At 43.1% G+C, this 25,063-nt stretch overlaps 2 protein-coding genes across 3 annotated transcripts in view; one reads left to right on the top strand and one right to left on the bottom strand.

Moving 5' to 3' along the window:
- The first annotated feature begins 1,516 nt into the window (after positions 1-1,516).
- ANKRD40 (ankyrin repeat domain 40) lies at positions 1,517-10,067 on the top strand. Of its 2 annotated transcripts, none has more exons than XM_058039061.1 (5): positions 1,517-1,668; positions 4,807-4,955; positions 5,931-6,407; positions 7,217-7,398; positions 8,630-9,800. In XM_058039061.1, exons 1-5 carry the CDS (start codon positions 1,517-1,519, stop codon positions 8,768-8,770), a joined length of 1,101 nt encoding a protein of 366 aa, XP_057895044.1. In that variant the 3' UTR covers positions 8,771-9,800. The 2 variants fall into 2 exon arrangements, with proteins under 2 accessions (XP_057895044.1, XP_057895045.1); XM_058039062.1 differs by lacking the exon at positions 1,517-1,668 and adding an exon at positions 9,835-10,067 and having other exon boundaries at positions 3,499-4,955; positions 8,630-8,683.
- Positions 10,068-12,510: 2,443 nt separating this feature from the next.
- The window catches only part of ABCC3 (ATP binding cassette subfamily C member 3), a 47,334-nt gene continuing 34,781 nt past the window's right edge, over positions 12,511-25,063 (bottom strand). The window contains exons 19-31 of the mRNA XM_058038636.1: positions 24,255-24,438; positions 23,243-23,348; positions 22,409-22,562; positions 20,792-20,999; positions 19,716-20,026; positions 18,790-18,989; positions 18,563-18,689; positions 17,492-17,593; positions 16,385-16,531; positions 15,300-15,458; positions 14,762-14,928; positions 13,580-13,774; positions 12,511-12,941 (exon numbers count right to left, since the gene is read on the bottom strand). Coding sequence (XP_057894619.1) covers positions 12,833-12,941; positions 13,580-13,774; positions 14,762-14,928; positions 15,300-15,458; positions 16,385-16,531; positions 17,492-17,593; positions 18,563-18,689; positions 18,790-18,989; positions 19,716-20,026; positions 20,792-20,999; positions 22,409-22,562; positions 23,243-23,348; positions 24,255-24,438 — 2,169 coding nt within the window. The 3' untranslated portion in view covers positions 12,511-12,832. The remainder of the gene's footprint in view (positions 12,942-13,579; positions 13,775-14,761; positions 14,929-15,299; positions 15,459-16,384; positions 16,532-17,491; positions 17,594-18,562; positions 18,690-18,789; positions 18,990-19,715; positions 20,027-20,791; positions 21,000-22,408; positions 22,563-23,242; positions 23,349-24,254; positions 24,439-25,063) is intronic.

Genomic DNA, 25,063 nt, shown 5'->3' with positions numbered 1-25,063 from the left:
AATTGCTCAACATAATTTTGAATGTCCTAAGTACATACAACTAATTAAAATTTTAATTATATCATATTTTTTGAAACGCTTGAAGCCAATGTTCATGCTGATCCTGTAAAACCGGCTTAGACTGACAGCAACTAGTTCAGCATCACTGAGGGCTTCATGCAAGCACCAGTTGTTATCTGTGGAGTTTCCTTTTGGAAATGTCTCCCTGATGCAGCACTGTGAGGCACCTTGAAATTGTTTCAAGCTTTCCAGCTTGAAATGATTTAAGAATCCAACAGAACGGTTGAAACAGTGTGATTGAAATCAATGTAGCACAAGATACGGTATGAATTTTCAGTCAATATCCTGCAGTCTGGGTTTGGGGATGGGAGGGAAGGTGGGGTGCTAATGCTGGGAACTGGGGCAGAACTTGGGCTGTTTCAGTTTCTTTGTAATGTTCTGATTGCATCCAGGAAGCAAACAGGTACACTGGAGACCAACTGCCCAGAATTCCCTGGCATTCTGCCACGGCTGCACAGAGCAACCTGGAATACAAAAGTCTGAGTGAAGTTTGAAATTATTATTTTGACTTTTCATAGTGGTAAAGTTTTTACTGACTACTCTGTAACTTGGATTAGGACAAGTCCATGACGACAAAAAACAGCTTTTCAAACCAAACCATGAAAATGGCAGGAATTACTTATAATCTTTCCAGTTGCTTTGCAGACAGATAGTGATCTTTATTTTACTTATGTTTTTTATGGATTCTTTGACTGCTGAGAATGCACAAAGATGATAAGAGTTTCCTCTGCAGGACAAGAGGGTGCCCCATCTCTGGAAGTGTTCGAGGCCAGGCTGGGTAGGGCTTGGAGCAACCTGGTCTAGTGGAAGTTGTCCCTGCCCATGGCAGGAGGTTGGAACGGGATAAGTGTTATGTTCCTTCCCAACCCAAATCATCATAATCTTAAAAATCTCTTCAGTACCTCCTCATGGAGTTACCAGGCAAATCCAGTTTTTCTGAATCCCTCTATTTAGCCTCTTTAGCAGAAGGTTTTTGCACAACAGTGGTTATAATAAAGTTCTTCTTTCCTCGAGTAAAACCACTGTATAAAATTAATCTTAATTAAATTACCACAGACACTCAGTGAGCTAGAACCCACCCCTAGAAGTGTCCAATACCAGGCTGGACGGGGCCTGTAAATAACCCGGTGTAGTGAAAAGTGTCCCTGCCCGTGGAGAGCGGCTGGGAGGGGTGGAACGAGATGATCTTAAGGTCCCTCCCAACACTTAACAGTCGATGATTCCACAATTCACTCTATGATAAATCGAGAGCCCGCAAAAACAATCAGCAGAGCAAGAGACAGCACATAACGATGCCTCTGTATGTCATTTCAACAACGTTTACCCAGGCCTGCCCGGTCGGGCCCGTCCCCGGGCAGCGGCCGCGCCCCGGAACCGGCTGTCGGGGCCGGGTTGTCACCGGCAATAGTGTCCCCCGCGCCGGAGGCGCGGCGCGGCCGCGGGAGCGCGGAAGGCGATGCGGGAGGCGGGCGGCGGCTGCGGGGAGATGGCGGAGCGGGAGCGGCAGGAGCGGCTGAGGGAGGCGGCGGCGCTCGGCGACGCGGAGGAGGTGCGGCGGCTCGTGGAGCTGGGGGTCGGCCTCAACTCCCAGAACGAAGTCAACGGATGGTAAGGGCGCCCCCCGAACCCAGTCTCCCGGGGAGCTCGGCCCGGGCCGTCCCGTGCCGAGGCTGCTGTCGATTCGCTCCGCACGTGAAAGGCGAGGCGGGGTGAATTGAGGAGAAAGGAAAAGGTCGGTCCGCTTCCGAATACTCTGCTATGGAGCTGTCCCTATTCCAGAGAGGATAACCAGGGTCACAAACACGCGTCCTCGCTCCACCTCCTGCCCTGGCTGCCCCTTCTCTAGGTCGTTGTGGACTTACTTTGTAATGTCGCTTTTGATTTTTTTTTCCCCAGCCTGAGACGGTGTGGTCTGTCAGAACACAAACCTCAGCTTTACATGATCTTGCCTAAGCAGAAATATTTATTATTAACTCAAGTTTGAAAATTACTTTCTCTTTCAAGCAGGGAACTTGTTCTAGCGATGTATACAAACACTTGGGGATTTGGCATCTCGTTTAGATCCACCTGAGGACATTAAAGAGAAGGCTGTTCTGTAATACACACTTGTACAAGTAACACTATAGACATAAACACACACATAATTTTATTTGAAGGAAGATTTTCGAGGGAATGCTAAGACATTTTTGGAGATTGTTTTCTGCAGGCTCAGTTCAGCCTGTATTTACTGTGCTATTTCATGCTTGAAAATATATAAAAAAGGGGAAACAACTTTTTACACGGACAGATAGTTATAAGACAAGGGGTAACAGTTTTAAATTAAAAGAGGAGAGACTTAGATTAGATGTAAGGAAGAAATTCTTCCCTGTGAGTGTGGGGAAGCCCTGGCACAGGTTGCCCAGAGAAACTGGCTGCTCCTGTCCTGGAAATGTTCAAGGCTGGGTTGGACAGGGCTTGGAGCAACCTGGGAGAGCGGAAAGTGTCCCTGTCTCTGCAGGGCGTGGAATGAGATGAACTTTAGGGTCCCTTACAACTCGAACCATTCTAGGATTCTATGACATTATAATTAAAAATAGGAAAAACAAAATTAGGAAAGGAGCAAGATATTTGAAGATGAAAGTTCAATCAGAAGTTTTGAGAAGGATGGAACACTTAACAACTTGAGCTTTAAACTGTCATTAAAATTAAAGCTTGTAAAAATACAACTGATTCAAAAGATGCTGAATTATCTTAGTGAGTGAGATAAAAACCAGCCTGTCATCGGAATGAGTTCGTGTCTAAAACTGGAATTGATGAAATAAGTCTTGTAATAAAATTAATTATTTTTAAAAATAATGATCTGGTAGTATTGGAATAAGGTTCCAATATTACCGGATGGAACATGCCTGGGCTCATCTGGCTCTTGCTGCTCGACCAGAGGCAGCAAATGAGGTGGTTTCACCTCAGAGACACCTTTGGCCAGCTGTATGTGGCAGCTGGCACTTGGAACAAGCCCAGGCAAGCAGGAACTCAGGTTTTACCTATGATGGAAAGGCTTTAGGCAAGGTGAAGAGGAAAAGGAGATGGATTCTGCCAGAGGGTTAAATCCAGAGTTTTATTTCAGGGTCGCAGACATCTGAATCTTGGTAACAGCTCCAACAGAATCCCTTGGTAACAGCTCCAACAGAACCCGACCGCATGGTCCCGTCTCTTTGTAAGCCTGGGAAAGGGGGAGGGAAGGGGTAGGTGTGCCACCAACCAGGTGGGAGGGGGGAAGTCTCAGGGGACAATGACACCCGGACAGGCCAGTGACCCCAAGGCTGAGGAGCATCTTTTGAACTTCACCAAGCAGACTACGCCCTTGCTGGAATGTTAAGATTGAAGGGCAGCACTTAGCAAGGGGGCAAGGGGGAGGGGAAGGGAGAGGTTGGCACACCTGGGCAACTGGGATAGCTAAAACAGGATATTGCTTCACCCTGCAACATGGTAGTTTTTAACCATGGCAATAAATGGATCCTCATTGTTGTTTAAGTTTGTACAATTAAAATTTTTGCAGTGAGCTTCTTAGTATGTGTGATTCTTAGAGGTGCAGAGTACTTATATTTTGGTGAGTATCAAGTCTGTGGGTAGATGGTTTCTCTCTGCACAGGCCATATGGAATGGCTAGGATGAATCCCAAACTGAGGCTGTACTGTTGATCTTTACATGTAATCTTCTCTAAAAACTAAACCAGCAAATTTTGTTCTCAATGCAAATACCCCGTCTGACTTTGCAGTCTCTTTCTGTAAAAAAACCCTACCAAACCAAACCACCTAAAGTTGAAAAAGCTTTTTGAAAACTTTCAACTGAAAGTTTTTTCCCTTCTAAGTTTATTTATCTCTGCTTTATTTTATGTAATTCTTAAAAAATAAATAAACAAACTTGGAGAAGGGTTGAGCATGTTCATTTTCCTGAAGAATTTCCTTCAGCTGGAGCTAGAGAATTAAAATATAAAAGCTAGAGAAGGGTCAAATATCACTAGAACATGGGTAGGACAGAATGGTACAACTCTATAGCAAGTTAATGTGTGAGTCTTTAAGTACTTAATATATACACTAAATAAGATCTGAGCCCTAAGCAGCTTTTATGTTTCCTTAATATGTTTCTCTAGTCAGAAACTGTAAATAATAATTTGAAAATGCAGAAAGAGGATTAGTTCTGTGCATCACTTACAGATTGCAGAAAATTAGTTGTCCACAGATCTAAGCCAAGTAATTGCTGATACAGCAAATGGCAACTGGGCAAAGAACTGTTCTTAGAAATGATGCTTACTATATTTTAAATTAAATTTACTTGCCAGAAAGTGCAAGTAGTCGTGCTGGCAGCATTAATTAAAGAGTACATATCCTAGGGGGATACCAGTAATAGATCACATATACACAAACACAAGTATTCTAAGTACAGCTGATTCTTTCAAAGATTAAAATATCATACACAAACCTTACTTTCATACTTATTTTTCCAGTAGCCTAAAGACTGTTCCCTAAGAAATGATAAATTGAAAAGATCCTGAACTTTGAAAATACTATTGCAGTAAAGAGCATTGGAGCAAAGAAGAAATGGCATCAGCAGGTGCCAGTGCAGACTCCCAGTCCAGGGCAAATTTCCAATGAAGTTAGCAACTCAATCCTATTTTACATGTACGTAGAGTGTTGTTATAGGCAGCAAGAATGAGTGGAAACAAATCTGCCATAACTGAGGATTTGACGCAGTGTTTTCCATGTGCAGGACCTGTTTGCACTGGGCCTGCAAGCGGAACCATGCAGCAGTCGTGGCTTATCTGCTGCATGCTGGGGCTGACAAGGACATCCTGACAAAGAAAGGGGAGAGGCCAGCCCAGTTAACATCCAAGAGAGAGATCAGGAAGATGTTGGGAGGTAACCTACAGTGACTGTGCCATATGATCATCAAAGATTGGTAAAAGGGTGTTCAAAGCATGTGTGCTCCAATCTTTGTTTTGCATGTGAAGATAGTGTGTTTGGATTTTAGTATTTGGACTTGTTTTCTAGAGTGTTTACATGATAAGAAAACAAAGTTTTAAGTAAAGAGGATTACCAATAAATTCCATACCCAGATAGCCAAACTTTTTTCAGAACACTGGAAATCTAGAAAAACTATATTTTCAGGAATGCTGTGTGCCAGGTAGATGCAGTTTCCAGTTTTCAGAAGGACAGCAGGAGAAAAATATCTGTAGGAAGGTCTTCTATGAGCAACACCTGATTTTCCTTATGTTCTATGTTGGATAAATCAAAAATCAGCAGCCTAGATAAATGGCTCATTAAAAGACATCAGTAGAGCATCTCTATCGTGCTTTGTAACTGCTGGAATAGAGCAGGCTTTGCTGCTGGAGGTGATAAGTAATTTGAAATGCAGCTGATTAACAACATCTTGTGGCTCCTGTGTACTCCTGTGTCTGGTTATGTTTTCACTGCTGTCTCTCCCAGCTATTGAATGGGTAATCCAGCAGCTCTCCCAGTACTGCATGTTCCCTTTGTACTCTACCTTAATATCAAACAACATATGACCCTTTGTTTTTCGTTGCCTGCAACATTATGAAGATGACAACATTATTCCACCAGAGACCATGTTACAATATTCTGTACAGATTAAAACAAGCCAAAACAGAAGTACTGCAGTGTTTACAAGGAATTACCACCCCTGGAATTATTAGAATCAGACTCAGCTTTTATGTCTGTATGGCAACACCTGAGCATTCTGGTTATTGTACGAAAAAAAGACACGGTGCTTCCTGATGCATCTTTTAACCTGTGACGCTTTTAACACTGCATTCCCAAAAAAAAAAAAGAAACCCAAAATCAGTCTTGGAGAATGTTGTTTGGTTTGTTTTACAGTGGAAGATGAACTCCCAGACTTAAAGCAAGATTCAGATCTGCCAATCATCCCCAATTACCTGGCTAACCCACCTTTCCCATATGTTTACAACACCTTGAGTACCAGCATTCCAGATCCTGCCCTGAATGGGAATCTCTCACACTTGGAACCACAAGACACCAACCCTCCGTCTGCACCTGACCCGGACACCTGTGGACGAGCACGAGCGCTGTTGCAGCCTGGGAACGCTGCTCCTGAGGCTCCTCCCAACAGGGACATCCCACCCCTGCCTCAAGGGTCTGCTGGGCCATCACACCCAAATCCTGTCCTCCAGAGAGCTCCTGTTTACCAGGGCTCAGTGTCTTGGGGCAGAAGTCCCTCTTTGCCAGCAGGATCCAACCAGTCCCTACCCCAGCAAGGGAACAGCTCCTGCATGGGACCTGTGCCAGCCTTTCAGCCTGTTTTCTTCACAGGAGCTTTTCCACTCAACATGCAAGGTAATACCAAAAGTCTCTTCTGGCTTTGTGTTGATCTTCTGACACCTTGGGCAGTGCAGACTAATCATGGGTTTCCGGAGACTTTCAGATTGTCATGCTTAGCCATTTAGGAAATGTTTGAAGGGAATGAAGTAGGCAGATAGGCTGTTTCCGCTAGAACTGTTATTAAAGTATTCATGTAAAATTTGCTGTCTCAATTGCTACAAAAGCATACAGACACCAGGGTAATCTAATTCTCTAAATAGCATAGTCCAAGCTGCAAATACAGATCATGAGCAAGAAGCTAGTGAGCTCAAGAGAACCTCACATGGCTCAGTTTGCACTGAGCTGTTCTAGGATCTGCCTGTTATGCAGGGAAACTTTGCCTACCCAGAGAGGGAAACCTGGAATTCCAGGTACCATTAACAATTTTGTTCTTCAAGTAAAAGGCATTCTGATACCATGGGGTAGCAATGCAAAGTGAACTGAGAGCAAGAAATACCAATAAAAGCAATCTTGGATTGCTCAGGAAATTGATAACCAGTACAAGCTGCTGTTAAATCAGCTTAAATCAATTAAAGAGTATTCATGCAATGGTTCAGACATGCACACATATATTGCATTAGATTTGCTATGATTTTTTCATATAGTTTGATGAAAATCAATCTAATTAAATCTGTGGTCATACAATTCCAGGTTTTGGTTTCTGAGTATTCATGTATTCTTACCAGTGACAATAGAACATAGAAATACCTGGAAGTTGTTATAGAGACATTGTTTCCAATTTCTTTATACCTCTACCTATTAATGTGACTTTTTATTTCTAATAGAGCTGGTGCTTAAAGTGAGAATACAAACCCCTAATCTTAGAGAAAATGACTTCATTGAAATTGAACTGGACAGACAAGAACTGACATACAAGGAGCTGCTCCGAGTGAGTTGCCATGAGCTGGGTGTGAACCCTGAGCATGTCCAGAAGATCAGAAAATTACCAAATACAATGTTAAGAAAGGTAAGAGCTCTACCTTTTGAAGTGCAGCAACTTAGAAAAGAGATTTTTAGGTTACTGGTACAAAGGAATAATTTGTTGGTCACCTGCATAGGCCCATGTTGGAAAAAAAAAAAATCAACCAAAAATGAAAAATCTCTGCTCAACTTGCAACACTCAGCACTTGTTTGGGATTTCTTCAGTAAAATGGTTCTCAAATTTCTTGAGCACCTGCTTTCATCACCATTTGGTGCTGGACCCAGTTAATACCTGATTCTATGCCTCTGTTGTAAAATTCAGTACAACACAACACTGCTGTGAGCTGCCAACAGCATTTAAAAGGCCTGCAGAGCTCAACCAAGCTCTGTGAGTTCAGTAAGGCCTGGCTGCAGTCCTTGCACACAGGTGTTTTTCAGGGTTGTCCTTCCTTTAGTAGAATTTAGCCTGTAGCCAACAGAGAAGGGACCTGTTGGCCTGTTTTACCAACTCATCACGGACCTTTCTTTCACTCTCAAATCCTTACAGAGTATTGTTGGCATCACTCTTGGGGCAAATCTGATTAGGAATAGATCCACAGACTTCACTCTGCTGCATCTTCACTGACTATAGGATGTCTTACTCTGTGTTAGTCAAAAAGTGGAGGAAAAAAAAAGACATCAGCAATTCTGTCACTTTCCAACTTTAGTTGTTGTTGAAAGAACTTTTTATTTTCATCTCTGATCACTTCAGGCTCTCTGGTAGGACTTCAGGACCCCTGTTGTTCCTGCAGTGACACAAACCTGACTCTGTGCACTGCTGTTGGCAGCAGAGAACTGCTGCAGGGGCTCAGAGCTGGCCTTGCTGGGTAGCCCTGAAGAAAGCCATGCAGGCCCTGAAGGTCTACGTGCAGGACCTCCTTGGGTAGATGCAAGCATCAATTCATCAGCTTGCTAATTCATGCTAAGAATTAGCAAGGGGAAAAAGAAAAGGATTTGGGTGCCATGCAAATCTTGCAAGTGTAATCCTACTCATCACTTGCACTCACTGTCAGTGTTGCATTCCTTCTAAAAATAGACTTAAGGGAATAGTTGAATAAGACCCCAGAGTAAATACAAGATGCAACAGGATATTTGCTTTCCAGTTCACTGTAAGGAACTGTCATAGTTAAAAATAAATACATACCTTGTGTTAGTATGAGCTTATTATTTTAACTTACCTCTGCAAAATTAAAGGACACTAACACTATCACCTAACTCCTTATTGTATTTGTTTAAAGGACAAGGATGTTGCAAGGCTACAGGATTTCCAAGAACTGGAGCTTGTTCTAACAGTAAGCGACAAAAACTCACTTTTCAGAGTCCCAACACTTTCTGAACAGAGTGGGTATAACAAGAAGGCATCAGAACTTACGTACTAATTAAGGAATAAAACAAAGTATTTTTATCTTTCGTTTTACAATTATGTTTGAAAAACAGTACCTATAAGGGCTAATGATGTGGAAAAAATCTATTTTGTTAACTGTGAAATAAACTGAAGTGGTTATGCACATTTAAAGCTTCTAGTTAATCTACAAACAGTGAGTCTGGTATAAAAGTAGCTCAATGCACAGGAGTATTGGTAGAACTATCTGTTAATGCAATACTTCCTTACAAAAAGATAATTAAATACTGCAGAGTTAGAAGCTCTCAGGGAAAGGCTTACCTTAAGCTGTTCTAATAATTTGTTTGCTATAAAATAGCAGAGGTACTCAAGCTAAAGAACCTGCCATGAAGCTGATTTAATATTTCTACTGAGTCCATTACCATCAATATTCTCTTTTTAGATCATGTTTATTAAGTCCTATCTTACTTAGAGGGGAAAACAACCAGAAGGGTTTACATCTGTGGAAGCACAAAACTATGTCAAGTTTAAATTCTATCAAGTGACTTATAGTGATTTCTTAATCCCTGTTTACACTTTTCCCTATTTCTCAGGTTGAAAATAGAAGTGACAGTAATTGTCCAAATAATAAATATGCTCTCAACCAAAATCCCTTTTAGAGAATTTTTTCCCTGTTGTCTGTTAATATATACATGAGCAATTGACATGTAATGACATGTGCAATTAAATATACTATTTTTGTTACTGTATTGACATTTCTTCAATGCTGATTTTATTTCCCCTTTTAAAAGCACATAAAATGTAATTTTATTTTTCTTTGACCTCTACATTCCTGAGAAAAATTGCATCTTGAACCTATAAAGATACCTGTGTAAAAAGAAACTAGTGAAGTACCCAGGATTTTCTGGGGCTGATAGCCAAACTTGATGTTCCTATGCAATGTATTTTCTTTTTTTCACTGTGACTTCTGTTTACCCATGCAGTTTACTGAAAAGAAAATCACAGTTACTTAAAATTCAGAGTTTGACTACTTTGCTGTGAAATTCTTGAATAAAGAAATTGAAAAGTATATAAGAGCTGAATTTTATCTGATTTTTTTAGGATTTTAGTATTTAGTCCCTTGAATTTGAGGAAGAGTTCTACTCTGCTAGGCCACATGAAAAGCAGGTGCTAGGGATTAGATGAATAAACTAAAGCATGAGATATAACAGGCAAATAGAATGTACCAAACTGGTCCATTCACCTTTCCCCCCCCAGTTTCTTTGGAAACTGCAGCAGCCAAAGGAATTTATCTGTTGTCTTCTCTCGGAGTTCAGAGCCTGAGAAGGCTGTGCAGTGGCTGAGGCAGGCGTGGGCTGGGGACCAAGCACAGCCTCCCCCTGTGCTGGGGCTGCGGCAGGTGCGGGTCAGAGCTGCGTGTGTCACCCCAATGCGGGCCAGAGCCGCCCGTGTCACCCCAGTGCGGTGGGAGCTGTCCCCAAAGCGCTGCCCAGGCTCGCTGCTCTCCCCCTGTGCTGAGGGCTGCGGCAGGAGCGGTCAGAGCTGCCCGTGTCACCCCAATGCGGGTCAGAGCCGCCCGTGTCACCGCCAGTGCGGGTCAGAGCCGCCCGTGTCACCCCAATGCGGGCCAGAGCCGCGTGTGTCACCCCAATGCAGTGGGATCTGTCCCCAGGGCGCCCTCAGGCTCGCTGCTCTCCCCCTGTGCTGGGGGCTGCGGCAGGAGCGGGTCAGAGCTGCCCGTGTCACCCCAATGCGGGTCAGAGCCGCCCGTGTGTGGAAGGGGCTAGCAGCGGGCCTGTTAGCTAAAGGAGCGAGAAGTAAGAAGAAGAAGAAGCTGATAAGGAGCTTTTTCCAAGGCCGTAACCAAGGAGATCGAGAGAAGGAAGATAAGAGCATTCTGCAGCTGGATGAAGCATTTTTAGAAAGTTAGGTGGAGTCAGAGTAAGTTTTCACCAATGGCATGGTATTGAATTATTGTGGCCAATAGCTAAGGTAGAGGAAGGGTAAACAACTGGAAAGTGTATAAAAGATCAGCCATTTTCATTAATAAACTGTTGCCAAGTGTTACCAACTGAGACTGCTTGTGGTCTCTGCTTTATGTCGTGACCGCCTCGACTGCGACACCCGTGTCACCCCAGTGCGGGCCAGAGCCGCCCGTGTCACCCCAATGCGGGTCAGAGCTGCCCGTGTCAGTCACCCCAGTGCGGGCCAGAGCCGCCCGTGTCAGTCACCCCAGTGCGGGCCAGAGCCGCCCGTGTCACCCCAGTGCGGGCCAGAGCCGCCCGTGTCACCCCAATGCGGGTCAGAGCTGCCCGTGTCAGTCACCCCAGTGCGGGCCAGAGCCGCCCGTGTCACCCCAATGCAGTGGGATCTGTCCCCAGGGCGCCCCCAGGCTCGCTGCTCTCAGCGCTTGAACTCGGGCACTGAGCACACCAGAGGGAGCTCCCTTCCCGCCGTCAGGCCGGGCCGGGGCTCTGCCAGCACAGATCCCTGCCATCACCCGAATCCTCTTTGTGCCCAGTCACCACACTGAAGCTCCGTCTCCCCAGGTGAATACAGAAGGTTTTGTCACACTGAGAAAGCCTCTTCTGCAAAGTGCCAGAGGTCAAACATAGTTCCAGTCATTGACAATATCTGTTTTTAGACCAGATTGTTGGTGGAATGTTAAGTTCTCTGTAATGGAATAATAAAATTGTCATTCCTCATGTCACCCTGGCTGCTGCCTTCTCCTCAGCACAGGACGGTTCAGGCATTGGCTGAATCCAGGAGGACTCAGGGTTAACCAGTAAGACCCCCCTAAAGAAAAGCTCATCTCTTGGACAGCAAACTTGCACATGTGCTGATCCCTATATATGCATTCCCAGGAATATTTTTATACCTTGTGCTGTTTATACCAGGAAGATACTATTAACACTCCTCAATCTCATCAGTGTATAACCATCACATTCTGTGTGTGATAAATAATTCATTACTTTGTGCTCTGAAATAGGAAATGTTAATGTCTAATAAATGCTTGGCGGCAGATTTGGGTTTCTATTTAAGAAGTATAATTTGTAAGAATTAACAAATTATTATTTTTGTCTTCTCAAAAATTTTCTGCACTTTCCTTCTGGTAAAACATAGGAACTTTTTCTTGCTGGGTGGTTTTCTGGAGTGCTTACTGTAAGACACAAACAACTAAAGCAAAAGAGGTTCTAACAGATTCTAGCAGCAAATGCTGTTTGAACACAGGCCTCCTTTTATCTGAAGAGGCCTGGTTATCAATAATAAAATAGGTAATTATTTCTGCAAAACAAATCACCCATTATTTCAGATGATTAAGTGTTGAACAAGATAAACTAAATACACACTGGTCTCAGCATGCACGTTCAGCTTAAGTGAAGACTTACTCTTAGTGGCTTCTTACCAAAGACATATAGCAAACTTCTCATACCTCTGGTCCAATCGTGTCCCTGTGAGCTTGTGTGGGGTCTACTGAATTGGAAAAAATCTGTGTAGTTAATGTTTTATATGAAGCCATTTGTAGGTTTAGCTTTAAATACATGTTGCTCCTTAGGCTGAAGAGGAATTTTATAATGCCAAAGTTGCCCTGGATGCAGATCCTAAAGGTGCCAAGGACTCCCTTGTCCTGGGGGAAATATTGAAAGGAAGAAGTTGGAACTTCTCAGAGGTTACACAGTATTTCACTGTTACTCCGCTGAGTCAGCTTAACTAGGCCTGTCTTTTCACTTCAAATCCTATGAATCCTTATGCAGAAAACACACAACTCAGGTGTAATTCGTACCATTAATATAATTTACTAATTACAAACCTGAATGCAGTACATAATTGTGCTGTGGTACATGCATTTTCTTGGTGGAATATTTGTCATTCTTCGGGAAAAAAAACCATGTAATAAAATACTTTATGTATATAGAAAATATTTTAAAATGTAAAATTCACTTCCCGGTCCTTATAATTGTAAAATTCTTTGTTCACATATCACAAGTTGAGTCGACTACAAAAACTGTTTTGTAAATTACAGTACATTCACAAGTCACTTTTGTGACAAGACAGTAATATCAAAAAACACCAAACCAAAACCCAAGGGGTCTTCTCTTCATGCCAGTCCAGCATCTTTGGCCATACTGTAGAAGATACCTTTTGCTGCTATAAGGTTTGCAGGTGTGTCAAATTCAGCTATGGTCCCGTTGTCTAGAACAAGAACCCTGTACAAAACAAAAGATGGTGTGGGGGGAAAGATGTATCAGAAAATTCCTCACAAGGAATGCAGTACCTGTTTGTGTCACAAAGCAAACTTCTCTAATCTTTGCTTTGCTTTTGTTCTCCTCAATTATTTTCACATGTTAAAACACACTAGATGATAAACATTCTCCCTGAGCTGCTGCTTGACAAAAAAAGTTACAGGACAGTCACTGTCTCCCAGGGGCAGGAAGAGGGAAAAAAAGCATCTGGAACTGAGACTATAGTTCCAGAAAGCCAAGGAGATAAAAGCTCATGAAGAATACTAATATATTTTCAAGTAATTAAAATGGCATGCTGTTAGGGAAGAAGTTACAGCAGCTGCTGGTTTAACAAGGTTCCATAAGCTTCCAGACAGTCTCAGGAGTGTCCCTGGGCAGTGTCCCCTACACAGCTCTGGTTTCTGAATATAGAACCTGTTTCCTATGCCAACAGAGGCAAAGTCAGGGCTGAAAATTCTGGGATGATACAGCACACCATTGCTTACACATTGCCCAACAAGAGAACCAGTGTTCATCTCTAGAGATAAACCAGACCCCTTGAAGTGCTGCTTCACATCCCCAGCAAACCCACGAGCCCACCACGCGCTACTCAGAGATCTCACCTGGTGTAATCCATGATTGTGTTCAGCCTGTGTGCAATGGTCAGCACTGTGCAGTCCACAAACTGTGTCCGGATGGTCATCTGGATGAGGTCGTCTGTCTCCAGGTCGATGGCGGCCGTGGCTTCATCCAGGATCAGGATCCTGGTTTTGCGCAGGAGAGCTCTGGCCAGGCACACGAGCTGCCTCTGGCCAACACTGCAAGCACAGACAGCCTTTCAGCGAGCCCAGCTCCCCACTGCTCACAGCCACTTGTGCTCAGCAGGTCGCTCACAGTGTTACCAAAAAACCCCTGGAATATTTTGCAAGCTGTCTGTTCTGTCAGCCCCATAGCTCACACATGCAGGCTGCAGCATACCTACCCTAACTGTGACAGGATCACTCACTGCCTGGCCCTATGCTGGCAGAGCCACCAAATGTACCTTTTATCACTGTGACAAAAGCCAGGGCAGCTAATGACAACATTTCTGCCCAAGCTTTAAGAAACACTTATAGTTCTGATAACACTGAGCATATGCAAACTTAGGAAAAAGAAAATAAAAAGGAAAAGAAAATGTTATGAGGCTGCAAGTCCTTTCTACCATAAAAAATAAAATATATACATGTATCTGAACAACCCAGACTTCCTCCCTTGCCACAAACATAGCCTGGACTCAGTCTCTGAGTGTGTGCACTCAAACAACACTCAAACATTCATCACAGGCAATCTGGTGACACCACAGCCTCAGAAGCCAATGAAGCATATCAGAACATGGCATTTTATCATCCCCAGTCATGTCTTCATGGGCCTTTCAAATAGTAATGGAAAATAAACATTGCTGAAGTGTCAGGCAGAGAACTCTTACTCAGCACAGCAGTTATGTTATCATGGCATTTCCTTTCCTACCAGAATGTGTTGAAGGGGCTGCCTGTCCCTAATATCCTGCAATCCTAAAACTTCTTTCTGACAAGATGGGATTTGGGTTTGGGAGAGGAATCAGATCATTTGTGGCAGAGGCAGAAGAGAAGGCAAACATTTGAACATTGGTGGCTTTCTTGGAACAGAACCAGGTGCCTGAATCATTTCAGATATGACAGACCAATGTTAGCCTGTGCTCAGGTGTCACCCACTGTCACAGCTGAATGTATGTTCAGCTGAATGAATGTACACAGCTCAGTGTATGTTCTAGTCAAGGCATTCCTTACCTAAGATTCTCTCCACCCTCTGAGCACTCATAGTCCAGCATGGATGGCTGACTGCTGACAAACCTCTTCAAATGAGACAGTTCAAGTGCTTTCCATATTTCTTCATCTGAATACTTATTAAATGGATCCAGGTTCATCCTCAGTGTTCCAGAAAAGAGGACAGGATCCTGGATATAAAACCAATTTTCATTAGACAAATGCTTTAGCTGTTTTAAGTACAGATACTGTACTGGGCTGCTGCTTTGAGGTGTCCATTGCATTGCAGGTAGGCTACCTCCCAATCCCATCCTCTCTGAAAATACTTTACATCATACAGTTCAAACCCAACTTTCAGCTCTAAAGATGGTTTATTCTAAATCCTTTTTTATCACCCAGCTTATAAGGTGGCAGGATGGGACCAGTGAATGTATAAATAGTTTGATTTTCTGAAACAATTTTCTGAGTGCAACAAAACATTTTCCTCTTTGGATAAACAATTATTTATGGTTTGTTAAGCTGCTAGAAAACAGTCCTTCATTGTGACACACAGAAACAGTACCTGAGGAATAATTGTTAGCCTTGATCGAAGGTCATGGAGACCAATTTCTGAAATTTTCACGCCATCAATTTTAATTTCCCCTTTTACAGCTTCCAGGATCCTAAAGAGGCAGAGTGTCATGGAGGATTTCCCTGCACCAGTTCTGCCAACAATTCCAACCTACAACAAATTGCAGGTTTAACAACAAAGCACATAGTTAAGAAGAAAACAACACCCAACAAAAAACTCCCCAACAACCCCCCAAGATTGTTCTAAGAGGTTTGACTGAAGATCTGAATCTAAGAAAGAATGTTCCATCCTTCCCCACAAACCCTGGGTACACTGTGATGTACTTATTGCCATTCCTGTAATTGGAATAATATTCCATATAAATATCACATGTCATGAATACAATGAATAACACAGGCCTAGAGCCATCCTACATAACTTTGGGTGATTTGGGAGACCCATGGTAGGTCCAGGCACTCAAGGACAAGAAATAAAAGCTCTCTAAGGCAATTCCTACTTCATGGTAAGCACAAGTATTTCCATGCCAGAAGGATGCTGTCATCCTGTCTGCTTAGAATAAGGGCAATTCTATTTTTTAGCAACAGCTTGTTCAGGAAAGGACTTTCCCATGCTAATTATTCTGTCTCCAGCAGGCAAACCTCAGAACTTTCCATCAAAGCATGAAGAAATGAATCTCCCAGAATAAAGGCAATTTCCTGATTAAGGAAGAAAAGAATGTCATTTCCTTCCATGCCAAAATTTCACAGGGGAAGTCAAAGACAAGAAAAAGCTGGAATTCCTTTTCCCATCTGTACACTTCAGAAAAGCATTCTTGTCACTGAATTTTTGTCACTTGCATTGGTGCCTCCTACATGGCATATGGGAGCCTGTTGCCAAGTGAACTGGAAAGTCCAGAAAGTGCAATGCAATTCACTGTACTGCTTTCCAGCCAGGAGGATGCTGGCACATGGACAGCACAGGTGTCACTGCTGGCTCCTGCACTGGCGTCAGTGCTCCTCTGGACCCTCTCCTCTACTCCACAGCTGTCACCAGAGGCCCAGAGCAAAGTTCTAGCAGACATTCAGCTGGTAACTCACCTTTTCCCCACCATGCACTTGGAGGTTTAGATCCTTCAGCACCAGATCTAGGCCCTTCCTGTACCTCACTGAATAATTCACAAACTCCAGGTCTCCCTTGGAAGGCCAGTTTTCTGGAGGACTCTTGCCCTCAATGATCCAGGGAGCCTGAGGAAAACAGAAGTCAGAAATGCCTCACATAGGCTTGAGAAAAAAATAATTCAAGCTCAGATAAAAGCATTTTATCTTTATAAATAAAGATAAATGAAATCTCCATGATCAAATAAATTTATAATAATGGGGAAAAAACATGGGGTCCTAAGTATCCACCCATTTGTCTTTGTTGTGAAGTTAACAGGAAAAAACTCTGAGCACAGAGGGATGAATCCTCAATAGATATGAATATTTTCCCATCAGCTTTAACAGAACACTGTCAGTTTTCTGCCAGCTCAAGCTATGGTTTATAACACCTATCACACATCTTGTCTAGCTACCTTTTTTATTCCAGGTTAAATATTTGATCTGCAGAACTGTTTACTGCAGGTCTCCTCCATTTCTTAATTCTTAGTGTGCACATAGGACTAACAAACCAGTGTGTCCAGAGAGCAGCTTTCCTGGCACAGCTCCATCTGCCAGCTTCAGAAGTCTCTGGCAGCAAAGGCAGGCAATTGGATGATTAGCAGTTCAGTGAACCTAGAGATGTTTTCTCATGGGAGGTGAGGACTGATTAAGTTGATTAAATAGAAGTACTGTTGAAAACGTGTGTAAGACCTGATAATTGTACTGCAGCTCTGCTCATGAGCAGGACCATGGCACCAGCCACACAAGGGAGACAGGGCATCAAACTCTTCAAACACAAAGGGACCAATATTCTGATGTGAAACTCATCTCCTGTGCTATAGCCACTCACAGCAGCTGAAAATTATATGCTAAGCACATGTTGCATGACAGCAACAATAATTTGGAGCTGTGATAGAATAAATTACAGTTCAGAGCATGACATTTGTTCAGGTTAAATGATAACTCTCAGAGCAGGAACCATCTCAAGAGCCTCAAGAAGGACGATGTACATGCATGCATTAAAATTTTCATCTTGTTGCTGAGCATGCTGGACTCGTGGTAGCTGACCTCTGTTTCAGTTTCTGAATACTCTTTTATTCTTTCCACAGCCACAATATTGGTCTCAAGTTCAGAAGTCATTCGGACCATCCAATTCAGAGACACGGTCACCTCGGGGAAGACAAGGAACAAAATATCACCCACAGAGGAACAACGCATATAATAAAAAACCACAAAACCAAAACAAACAAAACAAAACAAAGCTTCAAAACAAACAACCCCCCTCAATAAAACCAAAACAACTCCCCCCAAAACAAACCTCTCAAAAGAAACAAAACCCCAGTACGAACAAAACACCAAAAACCCCCCCAAAAAAGCCACAGAAAAACCTAACCCCAAAAACCTCCAACAACAGCAGACACTGCTATTAAGACATGGATTCACATTAATGCTACAAATGAGATAATTACCTTTGCATTAAAGTTAATACAATTACTGGGGACAAGAAATATACAGATTATCAAATGCTTACATGAAGAAGATTATGATGATACTTCTTGCTGATTTAACACTTGCCCCTCTCAAAAAAAGCTGGAAGGAAGTCATTCCCCAAATCATGCGTTTCACTGGAAAACTGCTAACAGCAACTTTGCACACTCAGGGTATCTAAAACGCTTCTGGCAAGAGTGATGCCATTAAATCTGCTACATTCTCCACAGCCTGGGTCACTACAGTTTGCCTTGTCTAATTATAAGTCCCACTGATCTGCCTGTAATTACCTGGACACACCAATGTGCTGCACAGCAGGATTGATGCACAACACATTAAGCCACACTGCTCAAATGGTCTGTTCTTGATGTTCTGGCACTTACTCAGGTTCTGGCACTCCCATGCACCACCCTTGAGGGTGCTGGGGTGCAGCACAGCCTTAATGCTCCCAAAGTGCCCTGAGATCCTCCTTCATGTGAGCTTGCTGATGATTTCAGCATCCAGTGTGAATCTCTGTTTTCCAAACAATCCCACTACTCATTTTAATAATTTCCTTATTAACTCTAGCTTTAGCAAGTACTTAGATTACTGGAAATATATCCATATCATATACAAAAATGTACACTCCCCCAATAAAGCTGTAACACGTACCTGTAACGCGTAGGACACTGACAGTCCCACCAGGCCAGCATTCAGGCTGTTCCTACCAATCACAGCAAAAAGGGCAGCAAAAAGGACAATGCAGTTCCCCACAAACTCAACTCGGATGCCCAGCCACCTGGGAAGAATGCAGAGAGGTAAGCAGTGTGGGAAAAGGTTGCCTCGGACCAGTTGTGCAAACAGGGTTATCTAAGTGGAAACAAGAAATTATGGTTTACCTGTTTGACACTACGCCAGGATAATAACTCTTCTGATTTTCATCTACCCTCAGATCACTGATGTCCACGAAGGCCTTCACTCTCCTGTAGGCTCTGATAACACTGGCCCCTGACACAGTCTCTGAGAAGTGGGAGTAGATGGGGGATCTGCTCACAGACTCCAGGCGCTTCAGCTGGCGGGAGGTTGCCACATAGAATCGCTGCCATTTTTCACAGGAAATTGAAAGGTTCATGAAATACTTTCACTTTTTAAATTAACAGCGAAGAATTGCTTAGGTTAAGGATTTAAAGGAGGTTGCTACTAATGCACTCCAACCCTCTAAAATATTGTCCAAAATTAAGAAAAGTATCAAGAAAGTTACCTTTACATCATTCCACAAGAGTATTAGGTAACTGCAATTTCTATAGACTGAAAGTTGAATTTATCTATGTCCCTCTAAATTTAATTAATATAATCAAGCAGAATGAATCCATTTGTAGGAGCCTCATTTTCCAAGAAAACAAATTGTGCATTTGCACCTCCATTATCAGGGCTCCATTTACAGTCTGTAAAATAAGTTTGACTATGGCTCAGAAATCAATAAAATTGATGCTTTCTATTTTCAACATTTTAATTCCTAACTACTTTGAAAACTTTTCAGTATGTCAAATATATCCACATTTAATATATTGGCATGCACTGCAGTGCTGGCTCTAGCAGTAAGGTTACTTTTTATTACTTAAAAGCTAAAAAAGTTTATGCCTATCTGTTTTATGGCCACATCTTGCAGGACATTTCTTTTTCTGAAAAAAGTAAGTAATGTTTTGTTTATATAAACACATAGCTACTTCAGGTATTTCCATTTCACCCACAAATCAGTGTTGTTTTCCCTAAAAAGAAAAGGAATGGAATAATTGCAATAGTTGTCACACATTTTTCCAGTTACCTGAACAAAGAAGTAGAGAATTGCCAGTGGGACTATAACCACAGCAAAGAGTGGAGTGCTCGCTATGATAACGATCATGGTGGACAAGGAGGTGAAGAATGTCCCCAGGAACATTATGATGGTGTGTGGGATGACCTCATCAATGATGTAGATGTCCTTGGAGAAGCGGTTGATGATGCGCCCGGTTGGGGTGGTGTCATAGAATGACTGTGGGGTGTGGAATTTGTTCTCCAGCAGTGCAGCATGGAGGGTCCGGGCAGCACTGATGCCCCCCATGGCCAGGGTGAAGGTGCTGATCAGCACTATGAGCCCTGACAGGTGAGGAGCAGATGTGTTATCCCATGATGTCCATGATTCACAGCTTCCCTGACCCTTGGCAGTTCCTGTTGTGGTCCAAGCTTGTTTTACTTCACTTTATTTCCTGCCCACCCTCTCTTCCTGTGCACATCAGCATTGCATCCACTGCTGCCTAAGGCACAGGAACATCCACAGGATTCACCATCCTCTCTATGGGAAACAGACACATAACCATCTTCCTGCTGTTTTCCACAATCCTCCATGATGTCCTAATGTTACAGCTTCACTCCAACCCTTCATCCCCTTCTGCACTGAAATGTGCATGTTTTCTTTCCAACTTGCTTCTCTCAAGCTTCCACATCACCTGTTCAGCCCCTTCAAGGGCTTCACAACAAAATTAAAAGTGTTGGGCTGAGCTCAGACTGTGTAGCTCCAGGTTACATGAGCTTTCTTGCTTAGGATAGGAGCTGTGGGGCAAGTTTCATAGAATCATAGAATGGTTTGGGTTGGAAGAGGCCTATAAGATCACCCAGTTCCAACCCCACCACCACTACCCCAGGCTGCTCAGAAATCCATCCAACCTGGCCTTGGGATGGGGCAGCCACAGCTTCTCTGGGCATCCTGTGCCAGGGTCTCACCTCCAGCACAATAAATAATTTCTTCCTAATATGTAATCTAAACTTACCATCCTTTTGGACCACTAGCAACTGGTGCCACGGCTTTCTGACCTAATACCTCATTCCAAAACATTGGGGTATGATGATTTTACCTGTCCTCACCTTGCAAGAGGCCCAGGGCAGCGTAGACCCCGATTCTCATGGCTGTGTTGTGTTGAGTCCCATTTACCACCGGTTCATTGGTCCAGTCACTGAGCCACACGTTGGCCCCGATGGCAGCAGCATTTTGACAGCAATACAGGAAACAGATCACCAAAGAAATGACAGGGCTGACAGCCTTCATGTACTGCCAGAACACCGCTAGCTTTACCTGCAAAATCACACAGTAAAGCTGATTTGCACAACCCACACAAGGAGTTTAAAGAGAATTACAATATAGAAACATTCTTTGTGAGAGGAACTGCTGACAAAACTTTAACACACTCTGACACCAGCCTAACTCAAAACTGCCTGAACTCCTAAACACCACAGAGAAAGGTTCATCTGCCTGTGCTCCATGTCAGGATGATGGCTTTCAAAACAAGTCAAAAACCTCTCTGAAACACCCTTCTCCCCCATGTTGAGGATTGGTATTTCATTACTTTTGTGGGGTTTTAGTTTTTAAGACTATGCCAGAGGGGGAAGAAAAAAACAAAAAAGGAAAGAAAGAAGCCAGATCAAATAGGAGCAAAAGATGGGTAATAAGAATAGGAGCCAAGATTTTCAGGAAGTAGAAGCAACTTGGCAGGAGTATCGAACTCAAGACAACTTTAAATGGCCTATTCAAGCAAAAGTGTTGAACATGCCTCCACTCTGTGTCTTCACAGCAACTTAAATGAGGTACCAAATGCTAATGCAATCCAACAAGAACATAAACAGCAAGAAGTAAAAGTGCTGTCTCTAAGGTCATGCAAAAAGGCAGAGAAGCAAAAAGAGACAGAGACTCAGGACAAAACTCAGTGCTTAGTAAAAAGCATAAGGAGGAATAATTAAAAGAACAAGTGCTGTTGATTAGTGACTGGGAAGGCTAAAATAATCCACAGAAAAAGCAGGTCTGTGCCATGGATCATGTACATCAGACTAAAGAGGACACCCTGAGCCTTCTGAAGTGGAAGGAAGGGGCTTTTTCTTTATCAAACCTCCTTGCTCCTCTTCCATCTGCTGCTCCTCTCTGTTCCCTTCTTTGACTTTTGTGGTACAATCCTCTCTTTTTTCTTGTTCCTATTTCTCTCCCTGGCCCTACTCAGGAGGAATACAGCCTCTTTGTACCTACAAGCACAAAGTGCTCTGTACTTAGGCTGGCAAGTATTTAGGCAGAACAGCCTCACTGGCACCCAGAGGCAGCTGGTTCGTGTAACCCAGTGCTGCAGCTGGACTCAGCAGCAGCCAAACAGTTTAAAAACCAACAGTGCTGAAAGCTCTGCAAGACAAAGGCAGGGCTGATGGAATGCAGGGCTCTGCAGTATTGGGTGACTGTGGAGGGAACTGGAAGAGATTATTTTTTCCTTTTTTTTTGTTCTCCTAAGTATATAGGGCTACCTAGGTGCCAAAATCTCTGCCAAAATCCCTAATCTGAATGATCAGTGGTCACCAGATCAATGCCTAAAGCCTGCAGTTGTGATTTGTGCACATATTTAACAGAACTGGATCTAATGTTAAAATAAAGGGGATTTTTTTTTCAAACAAACAAACAAACAAAAAAAAAAAAAGCAGAAAAGGGGAGGGGGAATCAAACCATACCGTGCCTGTTTCAGTGGTTTCAGCCTGAATAAGTTTCTCATTAGCACTTTTTCTTGGAAGAGGAGGCTCTGCTGGCTTCTTCTCACAGACTCTTCGTTTCGTTGACATTTTGTTGGGACATTCTCCTCCCTCAGAAGACACTACACTAAGTTGCCTAGTTAAAACAGAAGAGTCATTAGGAGAAAAAGGGCATATTGTGGCAGTGCTAAGGCAAGGCTGGGATGTAGTGAATTGGATTTATTCCCAGCTCTTCCACTAAGTTCCCATACCAGCCTCACTCATAGCTGTGGATGCTTCTTCCACCCCTCTGCATGTTCAGGGATGCCAGAAATACAGGATCTAAGAAAGGCTGTGGCAGAGCCTGAGCTCTTTAGGAAAGGCCTTTAGAGGTTTCATGACAAGGCAGACATTTCATTCTAAACCCTGAGCTTCTCTGTTTTCCTATCAGCAGTAGCTGGACAGCATCTCTGGGTATGATTATAAAAACCTTCAAAGATTTCCAAGGCTCCCAATGGAAAGGTGCAATGCAAGGAATTTATTTTTCACACATCTGGCAGCAGTTCACCATTGTGTGGGTAAATACATACAGTGGTGTTATCTGAGAACCAGAGAGCTGCTTTTAGAAATTAGTTCAGTTCAGACTGAAAAAAACAGAAGGAATAGATGTTTGATCTTGAGTGTTCACATTTATTTTTAAAAGGATACTAAACCAATTTATTTATGAGAGGAAATTGAGGAAACTGAAGCCCAGATGGAGAAGCAGAATGTGACTGACATCTGAAAAATGTTTTTTACCCCAGACACAGAGTAGAATAGCAAGGACCTCATGTTTACCTAAGAAACTGTTTGCGGACCTCGTTTGTCACGGGCTCGTTATCAACCAGGTCTGTGTGGATGCTCAGGGTGTCTTCAGCCAGCAGCACTTCTTCCTCCTCCAGCACTGCAAGACAAGATCACACCTCAATTTTCTGTCATAGGAAAGCACAGAGAAAGGTGGCTATAAAAAGGAAGAGCCATGAAAACAAACCCACCCCCGCTCCCCCAGGAAAATTATCATGCATAAGCTCCCCCCTAGCTTTGTTTATATCCCTTCTTTGCATCCCTTCTAACGAAATTGCAAAGATCTTGTGACGTAGGTTGACTGCCAAATGCACTTGTATCACATCCCTTTAACCAATCAGAATGCCAGGCTATTGCCTGTGTTAAGAGTTGGCTCTAGCTAAATTCACTAATTTGGCACATTCTAGACATGAGCCTGGGCTGGGGGAGTCACATCAGGAGCCCTGTAAGCCTCTGCTGTGACTGGAAGGTGCCATGCATGCTCCTCTGCCAGGCTGGAGAGCAGCAGTGCAGAGGCATGGGAACACTATCACACAGGGGAAACATCCACCAGAATGCTTTTATCTTGCATCATTTTGTCAGAATCAAACCAAGCCGAAAAGCAACCCAAGATTAAAATTTCATTTGGACTTCGCTACATGAAAAATACCACAATCACATATAAAGAAAAAACACACCAGACTCTGGGTAGCCCCTTTCATACAAAGCCCAGTTTATTTTTGGCTATTTTGTCTTCTTGCTGAGCTTGACCTTTCTAATTGTAAAATAAATTCCCAAGTTTAAAATAATTTCTCAGACAAGATTGCTTTCTTCTAGGACAAACCACACAAAATTTTGAAACAAATTAGTGAAAAGATTTCTCAGTTGTACAGACCTGGCCACAGACAATAATTTTCACAGTAGTGCAGAAAGGCAAATGCCATGAAGAACCAGGGGACACTACACAGAGAAAGTATCTGTAATCTTGTTGACAGAAGATATGTTTTAAGAAAAAATAATACTGTACTTGTTGGTTCATCCTCTTCAATGTCTTCATCCAGTGCATAATTCCGGAGGAATTCTGCAAAGGCCTTGTTTTGTTTCAGAAGCTCTTGGTAAGATCCCATTTCAGAGATTTTGCCATCTACCAGGACAAATATATGGTCTACCTGAGGTAGGAAGCTAATGCCGTGGGTTACCAGGATTCGGGTCTGGATAGGGAAAAGGAAAAAAAAACCACATATCCTTCATTTGCACTGTGGGGACTGACAGTACTCAGCAAGCCAAATACATTTTTGGGACAGGGAATGAATTATTGTGTCAAGGTGAAATGCACAGTGAAATAACACTGTCCACATTAGGCAAATTAGCTTGACCTGATGTAAATGAAGTCGCTTTGCTCCTACTGCTGACAAAAACAGAGAGGAAAGTAAACACACTGAATTATCATTCCCTCCCTCCCTTATGATGATTTTCTTTGCAGCCCTTCCCTTTTGAGCTCCAAGATGACCTGAGAAGATGGCAGCAGGAGTGGAAGGTGCAGCAAAACCACTGCAGTTTGGGTTGTTGTTGCCAAAATCCTCTGTAACATCCATATTTGGTGCAGCTTCCTGGCTGCGCTGCCCCAAGAAACGACAATTAACACTACTAGCCTGTGCATGTTCCAGCACATGCCTTGTTTTTTGGAGATCTCATAGAGAAAGGATTTTAAAAGGCAGGGCAGGTTTCTGCCTGTGCACGTCCTGACCAGAGCACAGTGTTCTGGACATGTGTGAGCAGCGCTCCGCCACAGCCCGGGCTGTGAGGAGAGGTACAGGCCTTGCCAGCTGCACACAG

Source organism: Melospiza georgiana, chromosome 21, assembly GCF_028018845.1.
Source record: "Melospiza georgiana isolate bMelGeo1 chromosome 21, bMelGeo1.pri, whole genome shotgun sequence".
NCBI lineage: Eukaryota > Metazoa > Chordata > Aves > Passeriformes > Passerellidae > Melospiza > Melospiza georgiana.
Note: the sequence above shows the minus strand (reverse complement) of the source record. Positions and strands in the feature narration are given on the sequence as shown.

Excerpts from the sequence above, each read along its gene's own strand:
- ANKRD40 (XM_058039061.1), top strand. The coding sequence starts at position 1,517 with ATGCGGGAGGCGGGCGGCGGCTGCGGGGAGATGGCGGAGCGGGAGCGG. Across the intron at positions 1,669-4,806 it reads CAGAACGAAGTCAACGGATG|GACCTGTTTGCACTGGGCCT; the intron begins GTAAGGGCGCCC and ends TTCCATGTGCAG. Across the intron at positions 6,408-7,216 it reads TTTTCCACTCAACATGCAAG|AGCTGGTGCTTAAAGTGAGA; the intron begins GTAATACCAAAA and ends TATTTCTAATAG.